General features: G+C 34.2%; 1 protein-coding gene across 1 annotated transcript; it reads left to right on the top strand.

Moving 5' to 3' along the window:
• The first annotated feature begins 13,234 nt into the window (after positions 1–13,234).
• LOC147064940 (uncharacterized) lies at positions 13,235–26,142 on the top strand. Its single transcript, XM_085958272.1, has 3 exons — positions 13,235–13,627; positions 16,173–16,342; positions 24,577–26,142. The coding sequence occupies exons 1-2, from the start codon at positions 13,456–13,458 to the stop codon at positions 16,337–16,339; spliced, it is 339 nt and encodes a 112-aa protein (XP_085814398.1). The 5' UTR covers positions 13,235–13,455; the 3' UTR covers positions 16,340–16,342; positions 24,577–26,142.
• The last annotated feature ends 234 nt before the right edge of the window (positions 26,143–26,376 follow it).

Below are 26,376 nucleotides of genomic sequence, written 5' to 3'. Positions count from 1 at the left end.
ATTTGACAACATAAAAAACACTTTATCATCGCCGTTGATATCCGCCAATTGTTTTTGCTTAAAGGATGATATTAAAAGTGCTTATTTTTTATGAATCGTCAAATATATGACAACGCATAAGGAAATAACAATCTTGGGGATACATTTGTTGATGCAAACTCGTTTTTTTCAATTCCGCCATTAAATTCATCAATGAAATTTATTTTACGAGTTGGTAGCACAAGGAATGTGATGTCAGGTATATTACCGGATTGTACTGCACTATTCACTTTTTTTTTTATTACGAACTGCGCGGTAGGGGTCGCATATTTATATACGTTTGTTAAGAAGGTGGTTTTATTTAAGCTTTGTGGTAGGTAATCGCGGGAAGTTATCATTTTGGAGGGACAGTGAGCGTGACCTTACATTACGGGGGTGTTTTTTTTCTATTAAACGATTTAAACATTATTTTCAACCGGACCTCATCATCACCCTTAAGGTGCAAGGCGAAGGGGGAATTAGCAGATTCTTAGATTTTCGGCGCGCTCAGTTAACAGGCTGTTACTCGGATTAAGTGCGTGGCCTTGCTGCCACCCTCCAGTCGAAGGATAGCAGACCAATGCATTTTGCGATAATAATATTATTTGAAACGTTTCTTTGCGGGCAGGGCATTTCAACTTTTGTAAGGGGTGCTTGTTATTATTTTAATATTGAGGTTAAGATTTCTGATATGAAATCGGGGACGTTTTTATATAGGTTTTTTTTTTATTTGGTGATAGTAGCTGGTGTTCCCAGTCGATTACGGGTAGTCAGTGTTTCCAGTGTAACTCAGTGTTAGGAACTCATCCTAACGCTGGTGTAACTATTGTGCGCTCTGTTGTAATGTATCTGCGTGCCCACACGCACATGGCTTACACAAGTCTGAACAACCTGGCATTGTTCAAGTATACTAGTGCTATGTGGATGCTATATTATGGCCGTCATGCATCCATATTAAATATTTATATTTTTTGACCATTTATTATGTGTGCGTCGATGTCTACCTGATACAGTTTTGAATTTAGTTGTGTAGCCACAGTGTGCACATGTGAGTGGCTTCATCCTGCGTGTATTTTCTGATGTTTTCTCAGCGCATCCAATCGGGTGAATGATTTTGGACAGTCATTGCATTGATGAAGAACAATCCGATAATGTATGTTCAAATGTAAATATCATGTGGTGTATTGACGTGTGTTCCTATTACGTGGTCCGCGGCGCCTGCAAAACAAAATAACGCATGCTTTACTAGTCTTTTCTGGCAAGTGTTCCACTACAGAGAGATTGCAGATAATTTTTTGAGTGGGCTTAGCGGAGCTTGTGTTTCTGCGGCCTTAGGAATGAATCTTCTGCAAAAATTCAAAATTCCTAAGAACCGTCGTAATTCTTTTTGTGTTTCCGGTTGAATATAGCCACGAATGGCGTTGACTCTATCCGGAAGCGGTCGAGTTCCCTTGCTTGAAACCAGGTAGCCAAGGAATTTGACTTCCTCTACTCCGAAGCGGCATTTCGTGGAGGACTACCAGACCATAGCGTTTGAATAGTATTTGCAGGTGTTCTTTTTCGGTTGTTGATGCTACCAGTATATCGTCAATATATGCCTAGCAGAAATCTAGACCCTGCAGTACATCATCGATGAAGCGCTGAAAGGTTTGGGCTACATTACGGAAGCAATGTGTGTTTTCACATAGATGCTCACAACTTGGTGATCATAAGAAACATAAAATGACACAAAGTATCCGGGTCTGTGTCAAGTGTTCGGTGAAATATTCTCCACTTATTAGCTAAAATGCCAAAGGTACACTACCATTCTGCGAGCTCTTGACTACCGATAATTAAAAGTTCTTTTCAGAAATGTTTAATTTTTGTTTGGATAAGGCCGTAATACAAGTTCTGATAAACTAAACGCTTCGTCGCCAACATATATATGGCATTGCGGTTCCATTCATATCACCTGGAAAATGTCTTTTCTCTGGAATATGAAAAAGATTACGCTGAAGCCGTCTTGAGAAATTGGAATTTTTAAATATTACCTACTTGAAAATACTTATTATTGGATGCACCCAGCATCTTCGTTTTAGTTTCGCAAATTTAGAAGAAGGGCAAATATGCACGCAACCTATACAAAATCCATTTTGACGTTTAAACGTCTAACTTTGTTATTGCGTCCGCAATTCTTCAATGCGCGCTCAAACATACCAGCCGGTAATAAATTGGATCATATGCGTCAGGCTTATCTCATTTTCGCCAAATTTGTGGCTAGATTCCTTTGACATCTACGGTGACGATATGTTATGTGACGTCATATGTGGACGCTTAAGACAAAATTCAGGTTCCTCGTATGTCCAGGACAACTTACCTACTGTACATTTTAATTTCTGTAACATTATCTGGTGATGTCAGAATGTATTGTCTCACGCATGATTCACAATTTTCCGGCCGCTTTTGGCTGCTATAGTTTCATCCTAGACATAACGCACAGCATTGTTTTGCATATTGAGGCAACTATAAATTTTTATGTCCGTAAGATCATTTAAATGAGATTGTTTTGGAGGAATGGGGTCGGCAAACATTTCTGCAAGTCGAAAGACAAAAATGCTACAGTGTGGTCTTTTCATCCTTGTCCCGTCTTTTACATTTGAAGGCATTTTCTGCATACACAAGGTGCTGATCATACTCTTTAATTTCCGATGCCTCTTTCACATCTGCCGTGACGTCTATCGTCTGTCATCTAATAATGTTTTTAACTTGCCGCATTTCCCACATGTGTCATTGGATGGTGGATGGAATGACCAGTTGGTTTTCTTCAAAAATCTTTCCATACAATATTTTTCTCCTTGCAAAAATCAATATACATTCGGTACATTTTTGAAATACTCGAGCAGTTATTAAGAAGGTACCTAGGGACTTGTAATGATTTTAGTTTTTTTTTTATTAGAGAACTAATATTTTTCTTCTCAACTCTAACCTAGCACCGCTATTTTATAGAACTAGGGGTCATGATTCATTTCGCTTCCTGGCCATGCATAAACTTTATATTTTTGCTGCAAATGCGTGTCAAATGTTTATGTGGTCGGGGTCCTAGTCTGAATGGTACATTTATCATTCAAACCAGTCTGATGTCATGTCATGTGCGTAATGGTTCTCCTGTGTCTGCCGAACAGGCCACGGGTTTAAACCCAATGGCTTCAATGTATAATAATGACATCTGTGGGTATATTCTATACTTATCGACCGCTAAAGTGATAAAGTGATAAATATTATCAAACTTAGGGTAGGTTTGTATCAAAATATTAGCACTTATTGTAACAATTACACGAAGCTGGTTTTTATTGTTGCAATAAGATAGGTATCTTGCTGCTTATGTTAAGTGTGAAGTTAATGTCAAATGTGCACTCAGCATTAACGGACATTTATTACCATTCATGCTCTGAGTGCACATATGAGGACAGATAGAAAAAACAAGATTTTATATGAAAAAGATGCAATTTTCAACAAAATTTATATAAAAGGTTATGCAATAAACATGTTAACATTATATAAAAAAATACTTACTTGAGTAAAACACAATCCTCAGAGAAAAAAACGATAATTAGTTTCACACATTCAGCTTTCTGACAGATCAAGCCAATGGCTGACTTATAAATGCCAATAATAAAAATACAGGGTATATATCATCCATCTATTGATTTAATTAGAAGCTTCAACACTTGTACATTCAATTAGTTTGACTACTTACCCATAGATGTCAATAATTTATTATTTAAACATAATTTTACTATGTGTCCCCATATGAGGCCAGATCCCATGAAAGGGTTAATCTATGATGGTAGTACATATTATGTTTTTATCATATAACATTTTTTACTGAAATGCAAATGAAACACCTTTCATTAATAATTATGTTCTATTGAAATGCTAGCTATTGTCCCATCAGGATTTATATATGCAATAACTGGACTTAATTCCGTGTATCATGTTTAAAAAGCCATTTGACACTTTCTAACTTTATTGCAAAAAAGAGATAACTCATATCTTACATTTTCTTTTGTTAATTTGAACAGGTTGTTTTTTTATATTGTTTTAAGAATTATACTTAATATTAATGTATTGGTGTAATCCGAATTTTTTCCTATGTGTACCCATTTGTAAAACAAATTATTGTATGCAACTGGCCTTTTGAAATGATATCATTTAAGCCCAATTTGGAACAAGTTGATACCAAGGGTAATGGTGCCGCAGATGCCCGCATGAGTTTTTACAACTTTCCTTTTAGACCAAACCTAACCTAATCTAACCTACCCCAACTTAACATAACCTTTGTGTGTGATGATGATGCATTGTAATGTATGAAAATATAAATTTTTAATTAATATTTAATTATTGGATCGAAAAGCATCTCGCCGACAGAAAAAGGTATTTAATATAATTGTCTACATAAACTGTTTTCGTAAAAAAAAAATTATAAAAGCTCATGATCCTGCGACACAATTACGATAGTTTTCTTTATACACCAATTTGTGAAGGTGTTCCTCAGTAGTTATAATATTTTTTTAAATAATTCTTCATATGTTTTTAATATTATTTAACATAATTTCGGTAGCATTGATGATCCATGAATCACTGCATAAAAAATATTCATTTGTGGAAGAGGTTATTATGAAAGATATTGTTTCATATTGTTAATTGTAAACAATGTTTCATTAAAAGTTTTTTTTTTAAATAATAAATGAACATGTTTTATTAATGATGTAAATCTTTTGACAAAACCGTCTTCGATTCTTGTAAATCTTCACATCACATCTGAAAAACACATAAAACTTTTCGACCAAAACGGTATGTATCGTTAATAAAATTGATGATTTGAACCAAATATTGTAACTGTTTCATTTTATATGGTTTGAAATTTATTTATTTGTAAATTGCTTTTACTGTTGTATGTCTTGTTTTGTGAAGAAGAAAAAAGATTTTTTTTAATAAAGAAAACCTTTACCCAAATTTTTGTTGTTTTTTTTTATTATTATTCATATTGCAGTTACCTTGATAGTTAAAATATAAGCCTGACAGATTAATACCATCTTATTTAAACAGCAAAATTATTTCCAACAAAAGGATGATGTATAATTTATTATGTACATACTAAGTTATAATAATCACACCCAATCAGTGCCGCTGCATCCTTATTTGCAATGTGTGCAGCCGGACAATAGATGGCAGCCTTCACGAATGAAATGATTCATTCGTAATTGTTAAAATAGAAATAGAAAAGTTGTTAGTCGCTGTGTATCAACTCAAGTAATGAATCTTAAGATATTTTACCAAGATGATCTGCACACATCTGGGATTAGGGATTACTATTGAATATTGGTATTCGCAAAGTATATGGAAGTATCTGCCAATAACATAAAATATAGATAAATATCTCTTTAAAATATTAATATTTTATAGTAATCATAATATCTAAATAGGTACATATTATAAATGTAAGCTTTTAAAAATAGCTAAAGATAAGATATGTTTGAGATGTATGTAGTTTAGAGGACATATTATGTGCTCTTTCTTTGAATGATCTTTCAATACATTTATATTATGAAGTGTTCTTAAATGTGTTTATGCCCCACTGGTAAATTCCACCTGTTATTAATAAATAAATCTTATCTGAAAACATTAAAAAGATAAATATTTTTTATTTTAGGTCAAAGATAAACTTACAATTTTAAAAAAATGTGAATTCATTTAATAATCCCATCTTATTATTTTATGGTCATGTTTATTATTGAAATTTGGTTTATTAAGTTTTCTATATTGTACTGGCTATAAAAAAGTCTTCTAATTCATGATTTTAATATTTTTTATATTCATTTTAAAAAATCTCGATCTTTATAAAAGGTAAAATGTGTGTATCTTGAAATCCTTTTTATCTATTTCTCAACGGCCATCCAACTTTTTAAGAACTTCTACATCAAGAAATCATAAGAGTTCCGTTTTGTTCAATCCCCTTATTAAAAAGGTATCGTCTATGTACCGTAACCAGCACACTTGAAAATTTTCCATATTAAATTCAATCAAATTAGTTTAATTCTAAATTTCGGAAGGAAAGTATTGACGACTAAGTGTCTATTCTTTTTTGACTCTACCGAAGATGAATGCCCGGAATGTTGTGACGCAAGGGTGTGTTAAGAACCTCCTTCTACGGGAAAACAGTGAAGCAGGAACTCATACAAAGACCAGTGCGTGCGAGGTCCCACGTCAACTGGCAGCTTTTGGCCAAACATCTCGCACACTGGTCCAAAACATCATCTACTCCCAGCCGATGTAAGATGTTGGCACAACTCTTGATGACACCGCAAGATTTGTAAGTGAGACACATATACGAGAATTGTTTACTGTTGGGTTTTCAGAGGCACCCGGAAGATCATTACAGCTGCGGCTCCTGACATTCCTGTCAGGCGAAATTTCTTTCCGTCGCCATCAGAAGACAGGAGATATTGAGAGGAGTGGTGACTTGTGGGGGTTCGGCCAGCAGACTGCCTTCTTGATGGGGAATTGGGGTGACATCCAACAGGTGGAGATCTCACATCTTTCCACCACATCTTTGATGTACTTGAATCGACCTGTCTAAAAAATGGACCATTTTGAAAAACACTGATTTATAATGACCTTTTTATGTTTTGTAGAAGCATCATAATAATATGCTAGTATTTTTTTCATAAACTCATTTGAATACAATAATTTGTTTAATGAAGTTGAATGATAATGCGATAGTGTAGTAAATAGTAGATCACAGCCGACACGAACCTGAACACATGCCCGCTCTAAACTATTTAATCAGGGGTGGCCATTGATATACTACTGGATGAATCATAAGCTTCTTAAAATGACGCCCGATTTTCAGCGAGTCGGCCTTTGTTAAAACATACTGGGTAAGCCCGATCTAGCTTGCATCTTACTCTAACTAATAGTCAGCGCATGACGACTTGCTCTGTCTGCTTTGCGTTGCAGCCACACTTAGGTTCACTATTCCAAGAACGCAAATTAAGTTTTACAGCCAGGGCAATACGGGTGAAATTCGGGAATCCATGTTAACGGTCTTAACGCATTATACCTACAAGGAAATATTATAAGACAATATTCATAATATCTTTTGTGGTACACTTTTAAAATGACACTTGTATGGGAACTGCTCATCTAGTAGTATATCAATGGGGGTGGCCAACTTTTTGCATGCCATGCACCATTTTTTTTCACAGATGAGTTCAGAGGCGCCATACAACTCGAGCACCATTTCTACTTTCTTAACGTTCACGGTTGGGGTTGTTAAATAGAGATAGGGGTAGGATCTGCTTCGCTTAGGGGAGGAAAAGGAATAACTCAATCACGCAATTAAATTAATTAATTTATGCCAGTTCAAAAAACACTTATTGGAGCATGAATCTACAATAGTCAGAAATGATCTCTTGGACGAGAGGGTGATCGCTATCGTGGACCCCGCTGATGGTGCTAAAGCTGCCGAAGAGTCTCGGTAGGTGAAGATAACTCTGGACCACAGTTATTGGATGTGATGAGCTCTGAGCGGGATGGGGCACTGAGAGCTTTTGAGCATTCGGATTTCGCTAGTCTTTCAATGTTTGCTGTTAAATTTGTTACCCTAGAGCTGCCGTAGCGGCTGAAAGCAGTCTTATGTATAGAATGCAGATATATGGTAAGAAAATAAGGTAAATTTAACAAATGTCTAGAAACTAGCATTTCAAAAAATATTTTGTTAGAAAAACAAAGATCAAACACGAATTTTGTGTTTAATAATAATATAAGTCGTTAATGAATGCGCGTAAAAAGTTTAGTCATTATTTAGTATTTAGCATTTATATTATTTGTAAGGTGTAAGGTAGGTACAAAAGAAAATAATACCTGCCATTATTTTGGTTTTCTCCGAACCTTAATATTCAGTCAATCCAGCGAGCCTTAGAGGCCATCCATAGACTGAAACCGTATGCGGTTTAGAGCTGTGTGAGAGTGTGCCCTACTAAACTTTTCTCTTCATAAAAATAATATTTTCACTAACTTTGCAAGTGTATGGTATAAACGGATAGGATCAAATGGTTATAATATACTTAAGTATGGCGTACGGTTTCAGTCTATGGATGGCCTCTTAGGCCGGCCTTTCTTTTGTATTATATCCCTCAGGTACTAATGGATTTTCGCATAAACTGCTCGGTACGCCAGACAGTCGAAAAATAATATTTGGGAAATTTTGGCACGCGTACCAACGCAAAAACGTTCGCCATCCCATTTTGAATATAAAATATAGCTATACCTATATCCTACCTGTGGAAAGATTTATTTGTAAATTTTATGTAGGCAGCCAAAAGCAATACATTCCCCATTATTTTCAATATCACGAGAAATGCATTATTATGTAGGTTAAAGCAACAGACTTCAAACCAGAATGTGGGCCACAATTTTGTTTTTGGGGCTGCCAATAGAAGAAAATAATAAACTTTTTACAGACCTACCTACAAACTTATCTGTAGAATGGCCAAAAATGGAACTACGAACTAACTACCATACTATTAAGAGTTTATCAGACGCTATTTTTAAAATGTCTTTCGTCATGTAAAATTTTGTCCAGTTACGAGTCTAGATTGGGTAGTTTTCGACAGTGGCTCAGTGCTGCCATCTTTTTCTCTGCTGATTATAGTACGAAGGGGTAAAAATTATTGTATATCTAAAACATATATAGTACAGGAACATTTTTCGTCTTGAATCTCTTAAAATTATAGTATTTTGGTATATTTGGCGTAAAATTATAGTAATTAACATTTTTCGCGGAATTAAAATTATAGTATTGTTTATAATTATAGTACGGTTGGCATCACTGCAGTGGCTCCAGTGCAGTGTTGCCATATTTTGAAAGTAGAGTTATAGTACAGTGCCTTCAAAATTATAGTATTTCGGCAAAAAATATAGTACGCGTTAAGTGATTGTCTGCATTTTCAAAAAATTAAAATGGGGTAATTAACGTCTTCTTTTTTTTAGACGAAATATCCATGAAGGGTAAATAACGTCTTGTTTTTTTAGACATAATTCAAATGTTAAGTCAGTGGTTTCCAAACAAAAATGAAAAAAAAAATGGTTTTACTACTTACATTAAGTACATTAATTTTTGACGAATGTGCTTGCTTATTCCGACCATGTCCGATCCTGATAGGATCATATGGGCCTCCACAAAGTGGAGGTTTGCATTGACAGATTTTGTTTTTTTTTTTTACGAGAAATGGATGTCAGCCACTTGCTCAACCTATTAGGTCCATACCCTGACACACACAAATTGAAAAACAATATGTGTACTTGCCAGACCCAGGATTCGAACCTGGGACCCACGGCTTTATAGTCCAACGCTTATGCCGCGCGGCCACCGTGGGCGTAAATTTATGTTTATTAGCACGATCAATTTCAATAGTAGTCAATCCACATTGACAAATGGATTCTATCATGGACCCCAAATCCCGAAGCGGACCCCCGGTCAGGATTTGTCAACCACATATTTAAATACTTAAAAGCTCCGAAACAAAGCAGCGCCGCAGGCGACTTTCTTTTTGCTATTAATAAAATAATGTGAAAAGTGCATTAGCAAACTAACCAAGAACTCTGGCGTAGAAATCATTTAAAAATAATGGAGACATAAAGAACTTTTTTTTTGTCATTTTGATTTCCTAAGCTCCAATTTTTTATGAATGCCTTCACTTAGTCGTTTTAAATCAGTGAATGCATTCGTGGTCCTTGGATTGATTTATTCACTCACTTTTTTAAAAATTTCAACCAAATAGACATGTCAAACAATAAAATTATTGTTCCTAAACAAATTTGCCTCAAATTTCAACATTATGATTAATTTCACCCTTTTATTTCATTTTTTACGAGATAGCCATTGCGCTTCACAATAGTATAGAAGTGAGGGATTATAAAATTAGTCTCCATATTTGCAGAAAGGTTTGCAAACCAACCTTTTATAGGACTTTTTTGTGTAGTTTTTAACTAGCGGCCGTTTCATAAACTATGCATTTGCAAACTGTAAACCTGTGGGTACATTAATTGTGTTAAACTTTTCGCGCCTCCCAGTTTAGAAATCGCTGTGTTAAGGGCGGACCTGCTCAGCGTGGGTCAAAATGGAGTTTTTTTTCTATTTTCAAAGCATGATCCTGGACATTCCTTAAACGTTGTAGATAATCTATTTATATAATTTTGAAGCCTTATTATCCTTTATATTTATTTTAAACATTTGATGACTGCATAAAGTATTTTTATTACATAAAATAGTATTCTTTTAAACCTCTCGCTCTAATGTTTTAGAATATAGTCATATTTCAGTACAGCATATTTCAGTACAGCAGTGGTGTTAAGATTTTTTATATTTATTAATTTTTCAAAGCATTTATGAAACCATTAGTAAAATTTATCTCGACATGATTATAGTATAAAAAAATTATATTGATAATCTCTGTGATCCCAAATTTGACAAGAATTGTGCATTTTATTATTCAAAAAATCGGCAAGATTAACACATTTGAAGATAATTCTAAAGATACTGATTATAAGCTATGTCTTTGACCATGATTGCTTTATAATAATTATTGACCTAAGAATAAGGTAGTGTTTTTTTTAAATACGCGATTTCTTTTGGCATTCCCCAGTAGTTAAGCTACAACATACGGCCGTAGCCATTAATTGACAAACTATAATTGAAGTAGGGAGTAAAATAATGTTAACGCGCGTGTTTGAACATGTACCGTTAAAAAAAATCGGTTAGGTACGTGCGTGTTTGAACATCTTTGTCTTTTTCTTGTCAAATTTGGGATCACAGAGATTATCAATATAATTTTTTTATACTATAATCATGTCGAGATAAATTTTACTAATGGTTTCATAAATGCTTTGAAAAATTAATAAATATAAAAAATCTTAACACCACTGCTGTACTGAAATATGCTGTCCCCACTTAATTAATTAACGTCACCTTTTATTTAGACAGAGATTTTTTTTTTGCTTCTCACGGATTATTTTGGCGTTGTTTTTCTTCTATTGGCAACTTTTTTTCCGATTTCTCATATAAAATAGTATTTTGGGCGTACTATACTTGTTTTATATCGTACATAGTACGCAGATGAAAATTATAGTACAAAAACTATAATTATAGTACGGGTGGCAGCACTGCCCAGTGTTTCCATCTTTTCAAGTGGAATTATAGTATATGGGGAAAAAATATAGTACGCGTTGTCATCTATCGAAAATGTGTAGGTTTTTTGTTTCTCAGAAAAAAAAATTAAGAATTTGAGAAACTCAAAGACCCCTTTTCAATTTGGTTAGTCTTCCTACCAAAAGTGCTTACGGAAGAATTCAAGAAATTTCTTTTTAAACCAAAGTCAACGGATTTTTTTACGTTTTTCAAGCAATTTTTTTTCAAGTTCTCCAAATCTTCATAATATATTGCGAAATTATAGTACTTTGCACCAATTTATCGAACGGAAATCTCGAAATTATAATATTTTGGGCGTACTATACATGTTTTATATCGTACATAGTACGCGGACCAAAATTATAGTACAAATACTATAATTATAGTACGGTTGGCAACACTGAGTGACTCCCAAGTTTGTAGTACAACCACGTCATGTAATAAACTTTTCATTCCAAAATTAAATTACCTGTAATATTCCAAATACGGAATGTGTCCAAATTTTTTGGTACCTACCTATATTTATACTTCCTAGATACCTACCTAAAAATTTCAAATTACAAAAAAATTGCGTTTAAAAATTTTTGCTTTCGTAAAGTGACAATTAGGGAATCCAATCCCGAGCCAAAATTCTGATCCCGGGATTTCGGGATTACAATTTGATAATCCCGGGATCCCGGGACTGATCCCGGGATTGGCATTTTTTTCCATTGTTAATATAAAATTTTTATATTCACAATTAACATTGATAAAATCGGTCAAAAATAAATCTAGTATAATTTATACTATTTAAGACATTTAGTGTTAATATTGTACATATTCAATCTTGGAAATACATAAGTTTAATGGAGTAAATAATATTGTAATATAAATAATAATGTGAAATTAATATGAGATTGCTGTTTCTGATAGTAAAGGCTTAATGAATGGATTAGCGAGATTTAAAATAGTAAAGCAAATAATCATAGCGTACTTATGGCCTTTCCGCTTCATAAATCTAATTAGTCAGCCAAATATGAAACTGCCGTAAAACGTATGAGATCATGGTGGAATTACGTTGTTAAAAGTGTGAAGCATTGTTTTTTTCCAATCTTTCTCATTTTTAATAATTCATGTGAAAAAATAAAATGAATAGGCATCTTACACATGGGTATAAATCAAACTTCATTCAAACTCAATTTATTTCTAATGTAGTAATTTTTTATTATAAGTATTTTTTCTTTTATATTTTTGCTTTTATTTTATGTTCCATAAAAATTGATAAAAAAATCAATCCCGAGATCCCGGGATTATGTTTATCAATCCCGGGATTCATAGGTATCGAAAATAGCTCGGGATCCCGGGATCCCGGGATTCGGGATCCCGGGATTGGAATCCCTAGTGACAATCTTGGAACCAGCCTTAATACAGGCTGTGTAATAATGATAAATAATGAAACTAGAAAAACCTGGCAGGAAACAAAACCAAGCTGCGGTAGATCGACAGTTAGTTGTAGTACCCACTGATGATGATGGTATAATATCATATCAAGTAATTATGATTCTGAAAAAATTTAATTAGTAAAGTAAATTTTGAGAACATATTATTTTCCCGAGGTTATTCCAGTTTTATACAATTTTATTATTTCGCGAATCAGTACCTCCTAGAATATTTTCGGGTGCGACCAAAGAGATTGTACTCGTCTTTGGTTGCGACTGATGGTAAAAAGTGTACTAATTTCACCCTGTTAAAAGGCAAAAATGGTAAGTATGTCAATTAAGTTAAATAAAATTAAATTTTTATTATAAACTAGTAATATTAGGTACTGAAAATATTTGCATGACATTTTTTAAATGTCTATAATCAATTTATAATAATACTAGAATAAACAAACATTGATCTTGTATTATTAACAACCTCTAAATGAAATTGAAAAGTATGCTTATTTTGTATTACGACAAGAAAAAGGCGCCAAAACAGAGCGTTGTTGTTATTTTGTTTTGGCATCAATTTCCGGCTATACTCCATGACATTTTGACATTGTCATTTTTTCTCGTTCTCGTTCATTTCATTTCATCTCTTCACTCAGTCGGTTCAGTCTTCAGCGGGGCGAGTCCGTTTCCGATGGCGAGCTTTAGCTTATAATGGGGGTGAGCATCATGATGGAACTGAAATCTTGTTTCAGTGGTTGCCGATGAAGTCATTTTTCTCACTGAAAACATCACGCCATGCTTCGTATTTTACAATATTTGAAACTAGATGCCATCTGGGAATTGGTTCCATGCGTTCGCGTTGCTGAGTTGTCTTTATTGGAAACAAAACCGTGTAAACCATACGGGCAATGTAAGAAATGCAGTTACGCCGCCAACGATGGTTTCCTGGACGAGGAAAACAGTCGAGGTAGGATTCATTATATAATGAGATTTGTTCACCTTCAATCATTTTGAAATATTATAGTTGTTTCAGTAGGTACCTAGGTAGTTCATAAAGCACGCGGTTTCGAAGTGCCTCCATTTTGGTCTTGTGTTTTATCAATAATAATAATATACCTACGTATCCATCTTGGTAGGTACTTGTTTTAGATATATTATCTTGGGTTTGTTTTACTCATTGTGAATAAAACAAACCTGACATAGATTTATTCGTCTATTTAAGATTTTATTATATACCTACTTGGGCGAATGAATCTTTCGCATCCATTGTGATAGGTACCTAGGTACTTCAAATTCAGCAAACCTTTACCCACCTATTTTGGGTTGAGGGGCACAGGCGTCAAGATAACAATGCAATACTGTCAATAGTCGCACTTGATTTATAGCTATATATTATACTTTAGCATTTTATTGCACATGTATACCAGCGGCTCTCTAGCTTTTTAAAATTTCCTGCATGGCGGTCCCTTTAAAAATTGTTCGATGGCTCGCGGACCCCTTTAATAAAAAAAGGAAATATAAAAATAAATAATGTGATGGATGCACCTGCCTTGCTTGAACCAGTTATTCTATATTTGGCTTTGTTTTGGCCAATGCAACTCTCATGGCATTTGTCACGTATAATCTATTTCGAGATTTTGTCTTGATGGTAAATAGTGTAGAAAAAACCATCCCACACTCGTAGGTGGTTGCCATGTGGTTGCGAATGGAATCAGCACTCTTAGCAATGGTGCCCACAGAACGCGTCGGGCGCCGCACTCGCGCAAAATTTCTACAAGTGGCGCATAAATCATTGAAAATACAACGTAATCAAATACGCCAGCGCCCACTGGATATGGCGACGCATTATACGCGCGCCGCATGAATCATCGTTTTTTCGCGAATCACCGCTTCTCGGCGATACGAATGAAAGAAAATACAATGGAGTCCATTCATTGACCACAGCGAGCAAAAACACGCTGCGCGAGGCATCGTCGATCGACGGGCGGAAAGCAATTATTTAATTACAGAGAAGTCATTGTTTTATTTTATTGCGTGTTCAGTTTATCGCTGGTTGAATAATGTCGTCGTAAATTTTAATTACAAGACCCGAAATAATATAATATTTTTATTGCTTTGTTATGAGAGGCGCTGTAATAATATTTATTTTGTGCTGCTTGGGCCGCTTACTACATAGGTGAAGGGTAATGCGCGGCGAGAGACGTGTGATTATGGTTATGAATAAACACTGCATACGCGGACTTCGCGCGCCCGACGCTTTCTGTGGGCACCATCGCTTCGAGCCATCTTTGCAACATCAGGATAGGACTGTGCCATTTCGATCCAAAAATCACTACAACACGTTTCACGGAAAACGTTTTGCACACATCATTTATCAAATCAAGCAACTTTACTGTTCCTGAATTAATTTGTCCTCAAGAAATGTTACGGCTCAGTTTAAAACATGGGATTCATATCTCCTCTTTATCTTACTCCTGCAGAGGCTGTGGATGATGCAATACGAATCGAGTGACATGACAAGGTCAGGCAGGCTTCCTGACTGTTATTTTGAAAACTGCTTGGCTATGTTTCCCCTTCAAAACTCAATGAAAACATGTTGTATTTCAATAGAAATGAAAATACACTTTGTTTTCACGATTCGATTCGCATATGGTGCGATCAACTAAATCCATCCTGCAATTGACACATTAGATGCCTGCTCTATTTTATACTCAATTATACTATACTAAATTAATGTTATGATAAATGTTAAAATAAATATAATGTTTGTGATACAACATTTTTATTTATTAAGGTCAACCCATGGGATTAATGAGCATGAGATACAAAATAAATCAATAAGGCTTCGGCCACATAAGCAGGTGCCTTGCTTGGTGGCTACGTGCTAGGTGACATTTCCTAGTGAGCGACCGCACACCATTCTATCGCAATGGCCACACTGCACGCTTCGCACCTCGCTATGTGATTATAAGTCACCTCGTAAGTTTCCCGGCGAACCAACGTGTTGGTTATTTTTATTGTTTCACCTAGTGATTATGCCATTGTCCATGGATTTTGGCAGATGGCGAATGTTTCTTCAGTGTGAGAAACGTCAAACACCGTTTATTTTGAGGTTATGAATAATTACGCATGGGATGAATGCATCCAACAAGTTCGAATTTGAGACTTCGAAATTTTTAAAATAAATTCTGTGAGAAGTAGCTTTCTGGTTAGTTTTGAGAGTGACATATCGTTGTTGACTTGAGCGCTCCCAAATGTCAAATGAATTTGTACCTAAGCACGAAGCCTGCAATGTGGCAGTAGTGTTTTTAGTAGACAAGCATAGCATCTAAGCTCAGGACTAGCGAAGCACCTGCCTATGTGGCCGAAGCCTAAGTGATTATTCCATTAACAGGAGGACATAGGAAACTTTATTAAATCAAACGTTACTGGTTTATAATTTCAATGCATTTGTTTCCGGCTCCATAGCATACTCCCCTCATTTGTGTCATGGGCATACTGTTATTTTGCAGGTGGAGGTGAGATTTCGGTTCAGTGTCGCCACCAAGGACATCTGGGATATTCACATGGCCTCCTGGAGACCTGCATGGACACAAGGATGAAAACTGGAGAAAATTATGGTCGATTGGACTATCCTACAGAAAAGTTGGACTTCTTGGACCTCTTCACTTCTTTTTAGAAGGTATTTTTATTATTTTTTATAAATAGCTACACTTTATCCCTTGTGATGCAATAGTGTCATTTTGCTTTCTGAAGCAGTGTGATGAAATCGCCAAATTCACACGTTGTTTATTCTATCTATATTTGCTTTTTTACTAGGTTGTATTATCTTATGGTTGATGGCCGCGCGGCTTAAGCGTCAACCTATAACGTCATGGGTCCCAGGCCTTAACACATTCCGGACAGAATTAATTTTTCAGGATCACTTAAAAAGGCACACTGATTACTAAAATTGATATAACTCATGTATTATTCATTCAATTCAAATAAATCTTTTAAATATTTATAGGTTTTGAATTTTTCTATTAAATATTTACATTTTAAGTAAACTTTGTGTATAAGTGGAATGAAAAAAACATGTCAAATATAGTTTTTTGGGTTTTTTTAGCCTTTTTTTATACAAAATGACATAGATAAAAAGTCCATGATAAAAGTAAATAATAAAAGGAAGATAAACTAAAACTGGAGCTAAATATACTACTCTTCAAGATATTTAGAAGATGGAGGGCCTTTTTATGTTTATTACTGTCTCAAACTCCTCATACCTAGCGAGCTGATCATTATTTTGACAAATTTAAATAAAAATAGATTTTATGTTTACTGTATATAACTAACATCATAAAATGATAGCTACATATATTATTAAGTAATTTCAACTTCATTATTTTTTTTTTTGTATTTCATCATGTCCTGCATCTTGTAACACCGGCGCCGATAGGCCGCGATGGGTTAATCCTGGTTTTGTTGTTTCTGCTATTGTTTTTCAATTTGTGTATGAGGCAGAATATGGACCTAATGGGTTGAGCAATTAGTGGCTGACATCCATTTCTCGTAAAAACAAAATCTCTTAATACAAACCTCCACCCTGTGGAGGCCCATATTATAATCTTATTAGGATCGGACATGGTCGGATATTTTATTAGGAATATTTTTGGTACATTACAGTTATAGTCAGGTGAAAACGGGAAACAGGGATGTAGCCCTTTACTAAACAAGAAAGCCTACCTTTTCTTATGTGTATTCTGTGACTTTTACTAGTAGGGATTCTTACTATATCGAGTCATAATCGGCAGAACAACGTAAGCGACAATTTATATTTATAAATTTTAGAGAAGGTTTTTTTTTTTTTTATAATTATTTCCGTAATTAGTTCCAAAAATGAATTCTGTTAATGTGGTTAATAATAATTGGTTACTGCCTATACTGAAATTATAATACAATTTCATTAGTGCTTTTAGTTTTTGAGATAGTGGCGGTTACGCTGTTTTGCCTATTTCTATGATGCAATATTTTTTCCAGACATGTCGCTTACGCTATTTGGCGTAGTTGTTTTTATTTAAATAAATTTAATGCTAATTATCATGACAGGGCATTAATAATTAAGTATTATAATTAAACATCCGGGGTTCTTTTTTTTTGGGGTTGAACCAGTGTTGCCAACCATACTATAATTATAGTACAATACTATAATTTTGATTCTGAAAAAAATGTAAAATACTATAATTATATGCCAAAATACTATAATTTTAAAGGATTCGAGCCGATAAATGTTCCTGTACTATATTTTTTACAGAAATACTATAATTTTTAGGCCTTTGTACTATAATCAGCATAGAAAAATATGGCAACACTGGGCCGAACTGCCGAACTTAAAAAATGCGTTTATAATTTATGGAACCTATATTTTCCAGAAAATTAAGTTGTAAGATGTAGTAGGTACAATGAAATATGAAATAAATAATATTGATAGTTATTGTACAAAGTACAAGAGACTTTATGGATATCGAGGAATTTTCATTATATAGAAGCGCTAAGTCTCAGTAATTCATTAACTATTCAATGTGATCTACGGTGGAGAAAAAATAACAAGTATGTGAGAACTTCCTATAAGTAGTTACCTGCATGCCTCCCAGTAGTTTTCAAATAAATCACATATAAATGATCTGTCATTATGCCATTGTATTAATTGATTAGTGAATTTGAATCAAATCAAATTTGGTTAAGATATCTCAATTGGTTTACAAGTTATAGTGAATTTAGTGAAATGACAGCTTTTTGCGAATTTATTGCAAAATCGCCAGGCCGTCAGGTGTAGTTCAATAAAAAAACATGCGGACATTAAGCTGTTAATACTGATGAATAGGTACCCACTAATTCGATGAAATTACAATCACTCAGTGACGACATAAAATTGAGTGATAAATTATATTTATACACACCAAAAATCATTGGGTTAATCAAATTTTTTTTTTATTTTTAACAACAATCTATATTTATTTTTATGTGTTTGAATGCCATAGAAATTATTATATTAAATTAGCTAATTATGAATTATTTTAATGATGTATACGTCAAGATTTTAGGCTTACACATTAGCGCCTATCGTTTTGTACAGATTGTTCCAGACACGTGAGGTCCACAAATGATTAGAAATGTCGCCCTGTTGCATATTTTTTTTTAACCTGTTCTTTATAATACATTCGTACTTTCCTACATATTAGATGTCCTTAGCAAATTAAATTATTTTTATAAAATAAAGTGCTTTACGAAATATTGTGTGTATTTTTGAAGAATACAGTATTCTTTTACAGGCTGTTCCTTTTTTGATTGGTTCGATTTTTTTTTTCTAAATCTTAACAAAGAATCTCCTTTTTTAAGTCAATTTTTTGAAACATCTGTAAACAATGCGTCTGTGTGAGTATTCTGTTCGCCTCAACTCTGGTTGTGCTACCTATAAGGCAAAAAGTAATATAAAATTATTTTTCTTAAGAAGGTAGGCTTTAAATAATCGCCAAATATGGAGTCTTAGCCCCTGTGGAATATAGATACTTACATATATTGTACCTACACTCTTCTTCGACCAAAATCCATCCCACAACAGCCATTGATGCGCTGGACATACCCACTGCATCTTATACATATATTATAGCGTTTAAAAACAGTTAATTAAAATTGAGTATATTGATACAATTGTTGTTCGTTGCTTAAGAATGCCGTGTGTCTTCCTGTCGAAATTTTCCGTTGATTTTCCTTGTAGGTATTTTGAATGAGTTGTTACTTTTGTTTTCTCAAAATGTGGCCGAGGTACCTACTGTAGTTATATGTTTTTATAAAATTAACCTATCAAAATGTAGACGATTTCATATTCCTACACGTTTCTATCGCTTAACTTTAATGTTATGTTAGTGTTATAATTGTATAAATTCATATTACGAGGGTGGGTCAATAATTCCTTTGAAAAAAGCATTAAAACAGTTTTTTTTTTTTTTTTTTTTATTTCTCAACATAATCTCCTTGGAGCTCAATACACTTGGTTAGACGTTTCTCAATTTTTTTTAAACCGTCAGAAAAATAAGTTTTCGGAAGGTCCTCAAAATAAGCATTTGTCCGATCGATGACTTCTTCATTTGAAAAAAAACGTTGTCCACTTAGCCATTTTTTTAAGTTTGGGAAAAGGAAAAAGTCACTGGGTAAATCTGGCGAATACGGTGGGTGGTCGACCAATTCGAACTTCAATTCTTCAATTTTAGCCATTGATCGTAAACATGTGTGAACACGGGCATTGTCCTGATGAAAGAGGATTTTTTTCCTGTTTAAATGAGGCCGTTTTTCTTCAATTTTGTTTTTTAGCTGGTCCAATAAAGATGCATAATAATCCCCTGTTATTGTTTTTCCTTTTTCCAAATAGTCAACGAAAATAATTCCACGTGCATCCCAAAATACAGTAGCCATAACCTTACCAGCTGATTTTACGGTTTTCGCCTTCTTTGGACATGGTTCGCCTTTCGCAATCCACTGCTTTGACTGTTCTTTCGTCTCGGGAGTATAGTGGTGTATCCATGTTTCATCTACAGTTACAAAGCGACGAAAAAATTCATCCGGATTGCGTTGCATGAGCGACAACAGGGCTTTAGAGGCCACCACCCTATTGCGTTTATTGTCGACTGTGAGCAAACGCGGCACCCATCTTGCAGAAATTTTTTTCATGCCCAATTTGTCATGTAAAATAGAAATGACGCTACCTTTTGAGATCCCTGTAACCTCAATTATATCACTCAACTTTAATCTTCGGTCACTTAACACCATATCGTGGATTTTATTGATCATTTCTGGTGTAGTCACCTCTACAGGACGTCCTGAGCGTGGATCTGATTGAAACTTCGCAGCATACTGAATCGGTAGTGCCGCTGCATGAAAATAAACCGCTTACAGTACTAGTCGCGCCACCTGTCGGCTTTTCTAAGGACTTATTGACCCACCCTCGTATATTCTTATTAATGACACCTTATTCATTGTTCCATGCTTCATAGTCCGTGGCCTCCGAATGGCACGATTCCCTGTTTGATGTTTTGTTCATTTATACTTATCTATGGACAAGACATCAAACGGGCAATTGTACCACTCATTTCTCCAGAAGTGGCTGTAATCATGCTGAGAAGGGTACATAACACAGCATCAATATATAAAAGTGATTTAATATTTCAGTTCAGTTCGTACCTACAATCATTCCAACTCCACTGTCTGGATTTGTGATAAGTAGGGTTTAGCAATACGCATCCAGGATCGTCGCGTAAATAATGGCCTTGTCCTTAATACCGGTTGGAGCAGTCAGGACGCAAAATGTTCCGGAATTTTAGAATAGTATAATCTAAATAACTAAATCAAACTATAATAGAAAAAAAAATATTATTCTATCTATAAAATATCCAAAATTATGTATGATTTAATGGCATAATTTTAGATATTTTATAGATAGACAAGTATTTTTTACTATTATCTATTATGGTTTGGTTTCGCAGGATTTAATTAAATTTTTAAAATTAAAGAACACCATCTATAAATTGTAATATTAGTTCAATGAAAACAAATACGTATGACTGACAAAGTTTAGTCTGCACTATCTATGGCGGATCTTAACAGCCTACCCACCCTTCGCCACTGCCAGACGTTACCAACACTAATGGGATTCCACTATCATCGACGGAACCACAGCGCATGGAGTCCAAAACGGGATGAGACAGCATTCAGTGGGCACGATTCCTTCTTTAAGGTTTTGTTCGTTAATAATTATCTACGAGCTAAACTTTAAACAGGCAATTGTAATTGTACCACTTATTTCTCCAAAAGTGGCTGTAATCAAGTTGGGAGGAGTAATACAGTGTTATGGAATAATATCATTTATATGAATATATCTTGTAATATATTAATTGATTAATAAAGGCTGCGCCAAACCATTTTGTTAGCCAGTAAGGGCAGTAATATAAAGTATTTTAAATTATAAAACATGTTGTGAGTCTTTTGTTCGGGACTTGATATCCGGGAGGCGAAGGCAGGACCGTCTGTCCGCCGGAGCGCCCGCGATGATTGTCGATATCTTTAAAATGCCGTATCGTTAATTAAACATTTAATTAATTAACTGCCGATGTAAATTCTGTTAAAATAACTCTAAATTCAAACTGTTTAAAACGTTATTGTTTAGAGTTCATAATTGCCGCCGTAGTTGGCATGCGGCGCGCCCTCCACCTTTGCGTTGCCGTGTTGGGCTAAGGCTTCCCAATGAAGCCGTTCCCTAACATGATATTTGGTGTCAATGGCAGTCTGGTAAATCCGTGCTATAACAACAGTTTGAATATAATATAAAAATGTTTGATCTATTCTATACACACGACTGCTTTCGGGCAGCCAACTAGGGTAGGAAAGTATAGAAATATTAACACTTGTAATAATTACAATAAGTTATACGTCTGAACTGTCAAAACTGTCTATCTCACTTAAAATGTATCACAGCCAAGAGAGATGCTGTTAAAAACATAGCACTTATTGCAACAATTACAACTAACTTATTGTAATTGTTACAATAAGTGCTAATACTTGAATACTTTCCTACCCTAGGTAGCGGCCGAAAACAGTCTTGTGTATATAATAGATGCACATATGAAGAAAGCAGTGTGTCTACCTATTAAAGGCCATAATAATTTTACGATGTCAATGTATGAATGACAAAATATGTACTAATATTTTTATCATAATTATTATGTATTACATGCACGCGTAGATTAAACAAAATAATATTGAATTCGTAACAATGTCTAGATACAATATATTTTAATATGTAGTGAATTCCTTGCGTATTTTAATTTTATTTTACAACGTTTTTATTAGCTCGTTTTCTTATATTGTCCGGTGTTGTTCGTATTCTTGTTTGTCCAATACAAATCTTGTTTAACCAACTTTCCGACTAGCTAGACATTTGAAACGTTATAATATATCAGAACACGATGCCAATGCATTCTTTTAATTTATTAATTTTAGCCATCTTTAAGTAGAATTGAATTCATTTTCAGTTAATTCTGTTTTGTATGGAAGTTATTTCGGAAAAAAATCGTAAAAAGTAAAACACTATTATTGGTTGCTAAGGGGGTCCTAGCAACTAAATTATTTATATATACATGCGTTACTATGGAAATCAATATGAAATGTCAAAATGACATTTCAGTATTCTAATATTTATTCAGTATTTCTATCAAGTACAAAAAAAGTATTTTTTAATACATAGAACTGTCAAGTTTACATGAGTCAACAGAAAATTTAAAAATGTGGTATATAAAAAGTTCTTTTTATCTTGTAATTATTATTAACATAAGTCAACTCAGTAAACAGTTGGGTATCTGTTCTTGAGACATTACCAGGCGCAAAAAAACTGTTGATGTTTCACACCAAACGTAGGGCCTTGTGATACGATCGATTAAGACTGAGTGTGGTGCGGGGCGGTTTGGTTTGGTTTGGTTTGGAGGGTCTTTGTGTTGTCATACAAATTCTCAATAATATTAATGTTGTTCACGTACATAAACTCAATTTGGCAATAATAATTATCTGTCAGTAGCGAAGGATGGAAAAATAGGATGTGGAGATTTAACATACGTACTGCACACTAAACTAAGTCAGGCATACTTATTTGTTTTCATTGAACTAATAATACAAATTACACATAGTATTGGCTAGTCATTCAAATCCAATTAAACCTTGCCTAACCAAACTATAACAGTAGTTAGTGGTGGGCCGTCCATTATATCCGACAAAATATATAATGCATACTTTGTCAATCATACTTATTTGTTTTAATTGAACTACATAATAATACAAATTGCAGATGGTTTTTTTTTTAAGTTCGATTAAACTCTGTATAATTAAACCATAACAGATAAAAAATGTTTATATCTATAAAATATATGAAAGCATATAAGATTTAATGGCATAATTTTAGTTATTTTATAGACTAAAGATTATTGTTTTCTAATGTGGTTTGGTTAAGGCAGAATTTAATAGAATTAAAAAAAATATATCTGCGATAGTATTCTTAGTTAGTTCAATGAAATGAAGTGTATACATAATTTTGAAAAACACTTTCTGAGAGAATATATTATAACCAATAGAAAAAGTCTTTTTAATCGAACCATGCATCTCCCGGGTTTACGCCCCATCCGCGCATTACCTCTATGCTATGCAGTGACATACTAATTGTGACAAATTTTAACTATTGGTCACTTTTAATACCCACTCATCAGCGGTTTTTGTTTCTCAAATCAAAGTAGATACTTATTACTTCGATTACTAACCGACGTCGTGAATTTCTCCAATATTTTTTATGATGTAATTTGAACTTGCTAATAATTTATAATTAACTATTTCTTTTATTCAACGAATAATTCACAACGAATAATTCACAACGAATAATTCACAACGAATAATTCACAAGATTTAAGAATGTATTATTCTAATTATTGAGAGGGAATGAGTACGACCGAGTAAAAAGGCAAATATAAATTAAACAACACGTGGATTTGGCAGTCACAGAATTTCATCACACCGATTATGATTTATTAGCATAATTTTTGATTTTTTGTAGATCTAAGAAAAAATTTTTCTATTATGGGTTTAGGGTTTAATTGAATTTTAAAATCTAATCAGCACCATCTGCAATTTGTAGATATTCTTCATTTAACGAAAACAAATATTAAGGCTATACTTCAGCTGGGGCACGGTCTAAAACGATCGTGACAACGCGACGCGACGGTTAAGTTAACGGTTGAGTTAACCATCAAAAAAAGTATTTTCAGGGCATAAATTTTTTGTTTTTCAAACTAAACAAAAATAAAGTACTGATATTAAAATAAAAAATGGTTTTTTTTTTTTCAGAGTGTAATCTACATTATTGGCAACACCATAGTGGTTTCTCAACAGTCACGCGCTGCTCAGGAAAAAGTCATCGCTTTCGCAACATCCAACCAATCATCGCTATCAGAGACATCTAACATGGACGTCTCTTCCAATTGCAGTTGTCCTGATTCTCCGGGGATCCTGAAAAGTTCCTGATGCAAGTTCTTCATGCATCACCAGCGGCAATTCCACTTCCGGGGAGTTATTGTATTGTTATTTATACTAAAATGTTTGATTTTTTAATGACAATTTTCTTCAATGCGTGTGCTCATTAGGTTGTCGTGTTGGCCCTGCTATTGGGTGGTAGTTTTTGATTTGTCACATGATTACAATGATATCAAAATCATTATCAGCCTGGATCAATCCATTGCTAGATAGAGGCCACTCCGAATTGATTCTATTCCTGTCTCCTGTGTTCATTGTGTTATCATGTGTGTTCAATTCCATCCGTGATTCTAATGTGAAATGTAATTCGAAATTAGTTACATACAGAACCTGACTGTTTTCCGTTTGATTTAACAAAAGGTCTGCAGTTTAAATTTCAGTACAAGGTGAGAATATTATGGAGGGGTTTTTCAGGGTAAATGTAGATAATTTTTGGTCATATAAATATGATAATATTACACAAATCGAAGTTTACGAAGGTCTGTGTTTAGGTAACTAATTCAATGTTGATATCTAAAATATTAATATGAACGTCTCACGTATTGCGGAGAATGCTGCGCATCTCGATTTTTCTTAATTCTACACAATATATTATAATTTTCGGAAAAAGTAATATGTCGAGAAAATACACAAAATATTTGTATGAAAATAATAGATCAATATCGTTTTTAGGTCATGTATACTTTTTGATGACTCAGTTTTGTGGTGTATACTTTACTATGTTTATGGTCACACTTGAGTCTCCAGCTAGCCTCCAAGTAGGGGAAGTTATAATATATTGTACCACTTCGTACTTAACTGCCTTTATTTATTGATTGAAAAGAGTCTGGAAAGTGAAAGAGAATTTAAATGAAAGTTTATCAAATTTCTTGTACTTTATTAAAAAAAAAAAGGGTTTAGGTATTTTTGTAGGGGACGGTAATCACATTCTGCACTATAACAAGTGGCATGAAGTGATTGAAGAGGGCCTCATGCGACTATGCTTTGCCAGCAAGGCCGGTCATGACATCGAGTTGGAGGTTTTGAATGCATATTACAACACACCCTTTTTCCGTTTCTTTTTTGCATTTGTTTAAATAAAATTTGACAAGAGGCATTATTTTGTGAAAAAAAAGTCAACCAATTTAATGTGTTTTTTCCCAAATTGTTTATTAAGTTTTGGGCTTGACTTAGGGTGTTGGTGTCATTTTCTCTGTCAAGTATTGAATTTAAACACTGTAAAATGTCTTCTCGGGACAGAAAAACTGTCTCCACAGATTTAGCATTGAAGCACCATCTAGTTGGAGCTGCTTTCGGTGGACGCACTTTGACGAATTCATCTAAAATTTTCGTTCTTTTCGGTGATCTCGAAAAATAGACGCAAAATGATTGGACTGTGGCAAAAAAAACTTTCAGACCGGTGGTTATGGTGGATGCTTTTTGCAGAACTAAATTAAATTGATGAGCATAACAGTGGATGTACTTAGCTAGTGGATAAGTTTCAGTTTTCCCACTCAATATGGCAGCTCCGTCATAGCTTTGCGCTATCAGCTGTCGGGGGAGAACTTCCAAGATTCGCAGCTCTTGTAAAATTTCTTCTGTTAATCCTGTTGCCGTGCACACCTCGGGTTACAA

This window comes from Rhyacophila brunnea, unplaced genomic scaffold (assembly GCF_057557595.1).
Source record: "Rhyacophila brunnea isolate RB1 unplaced genomic scaffold, BYU_Rbru_1.0 scaffold_7, whole genome shotgun sequence".
NCBI classification, from domain to species: Eukaryota; Metazoa; Arthropoda; class Insecta; order Trichoptera; family Rhyacophilidae; genus Rhyacophila; species Rhyacophila brunnea.
This window is presented reverse-complemented; position numbering and strand designations above follow the sequence as displayed.

What these genes read in the sequence shown, in the direction of transcription:
- LOC147064940 (XM_085958272.1), top strand. Translation starts at nt 13,456, where the DNA reads ATGCTTCGTATTTTACAATATTTGAAACTAGATGCCATCTGGGAATTG. An exon ending in GGACGAGGAAAACAGTCGAG is followed by an intron (nt 13,628 to 16,172) that starts GTAGGATTCATT and finishes GTTATTTTGCAG; the next exon opens with GTGGAGGTGAGATTTCGGTT.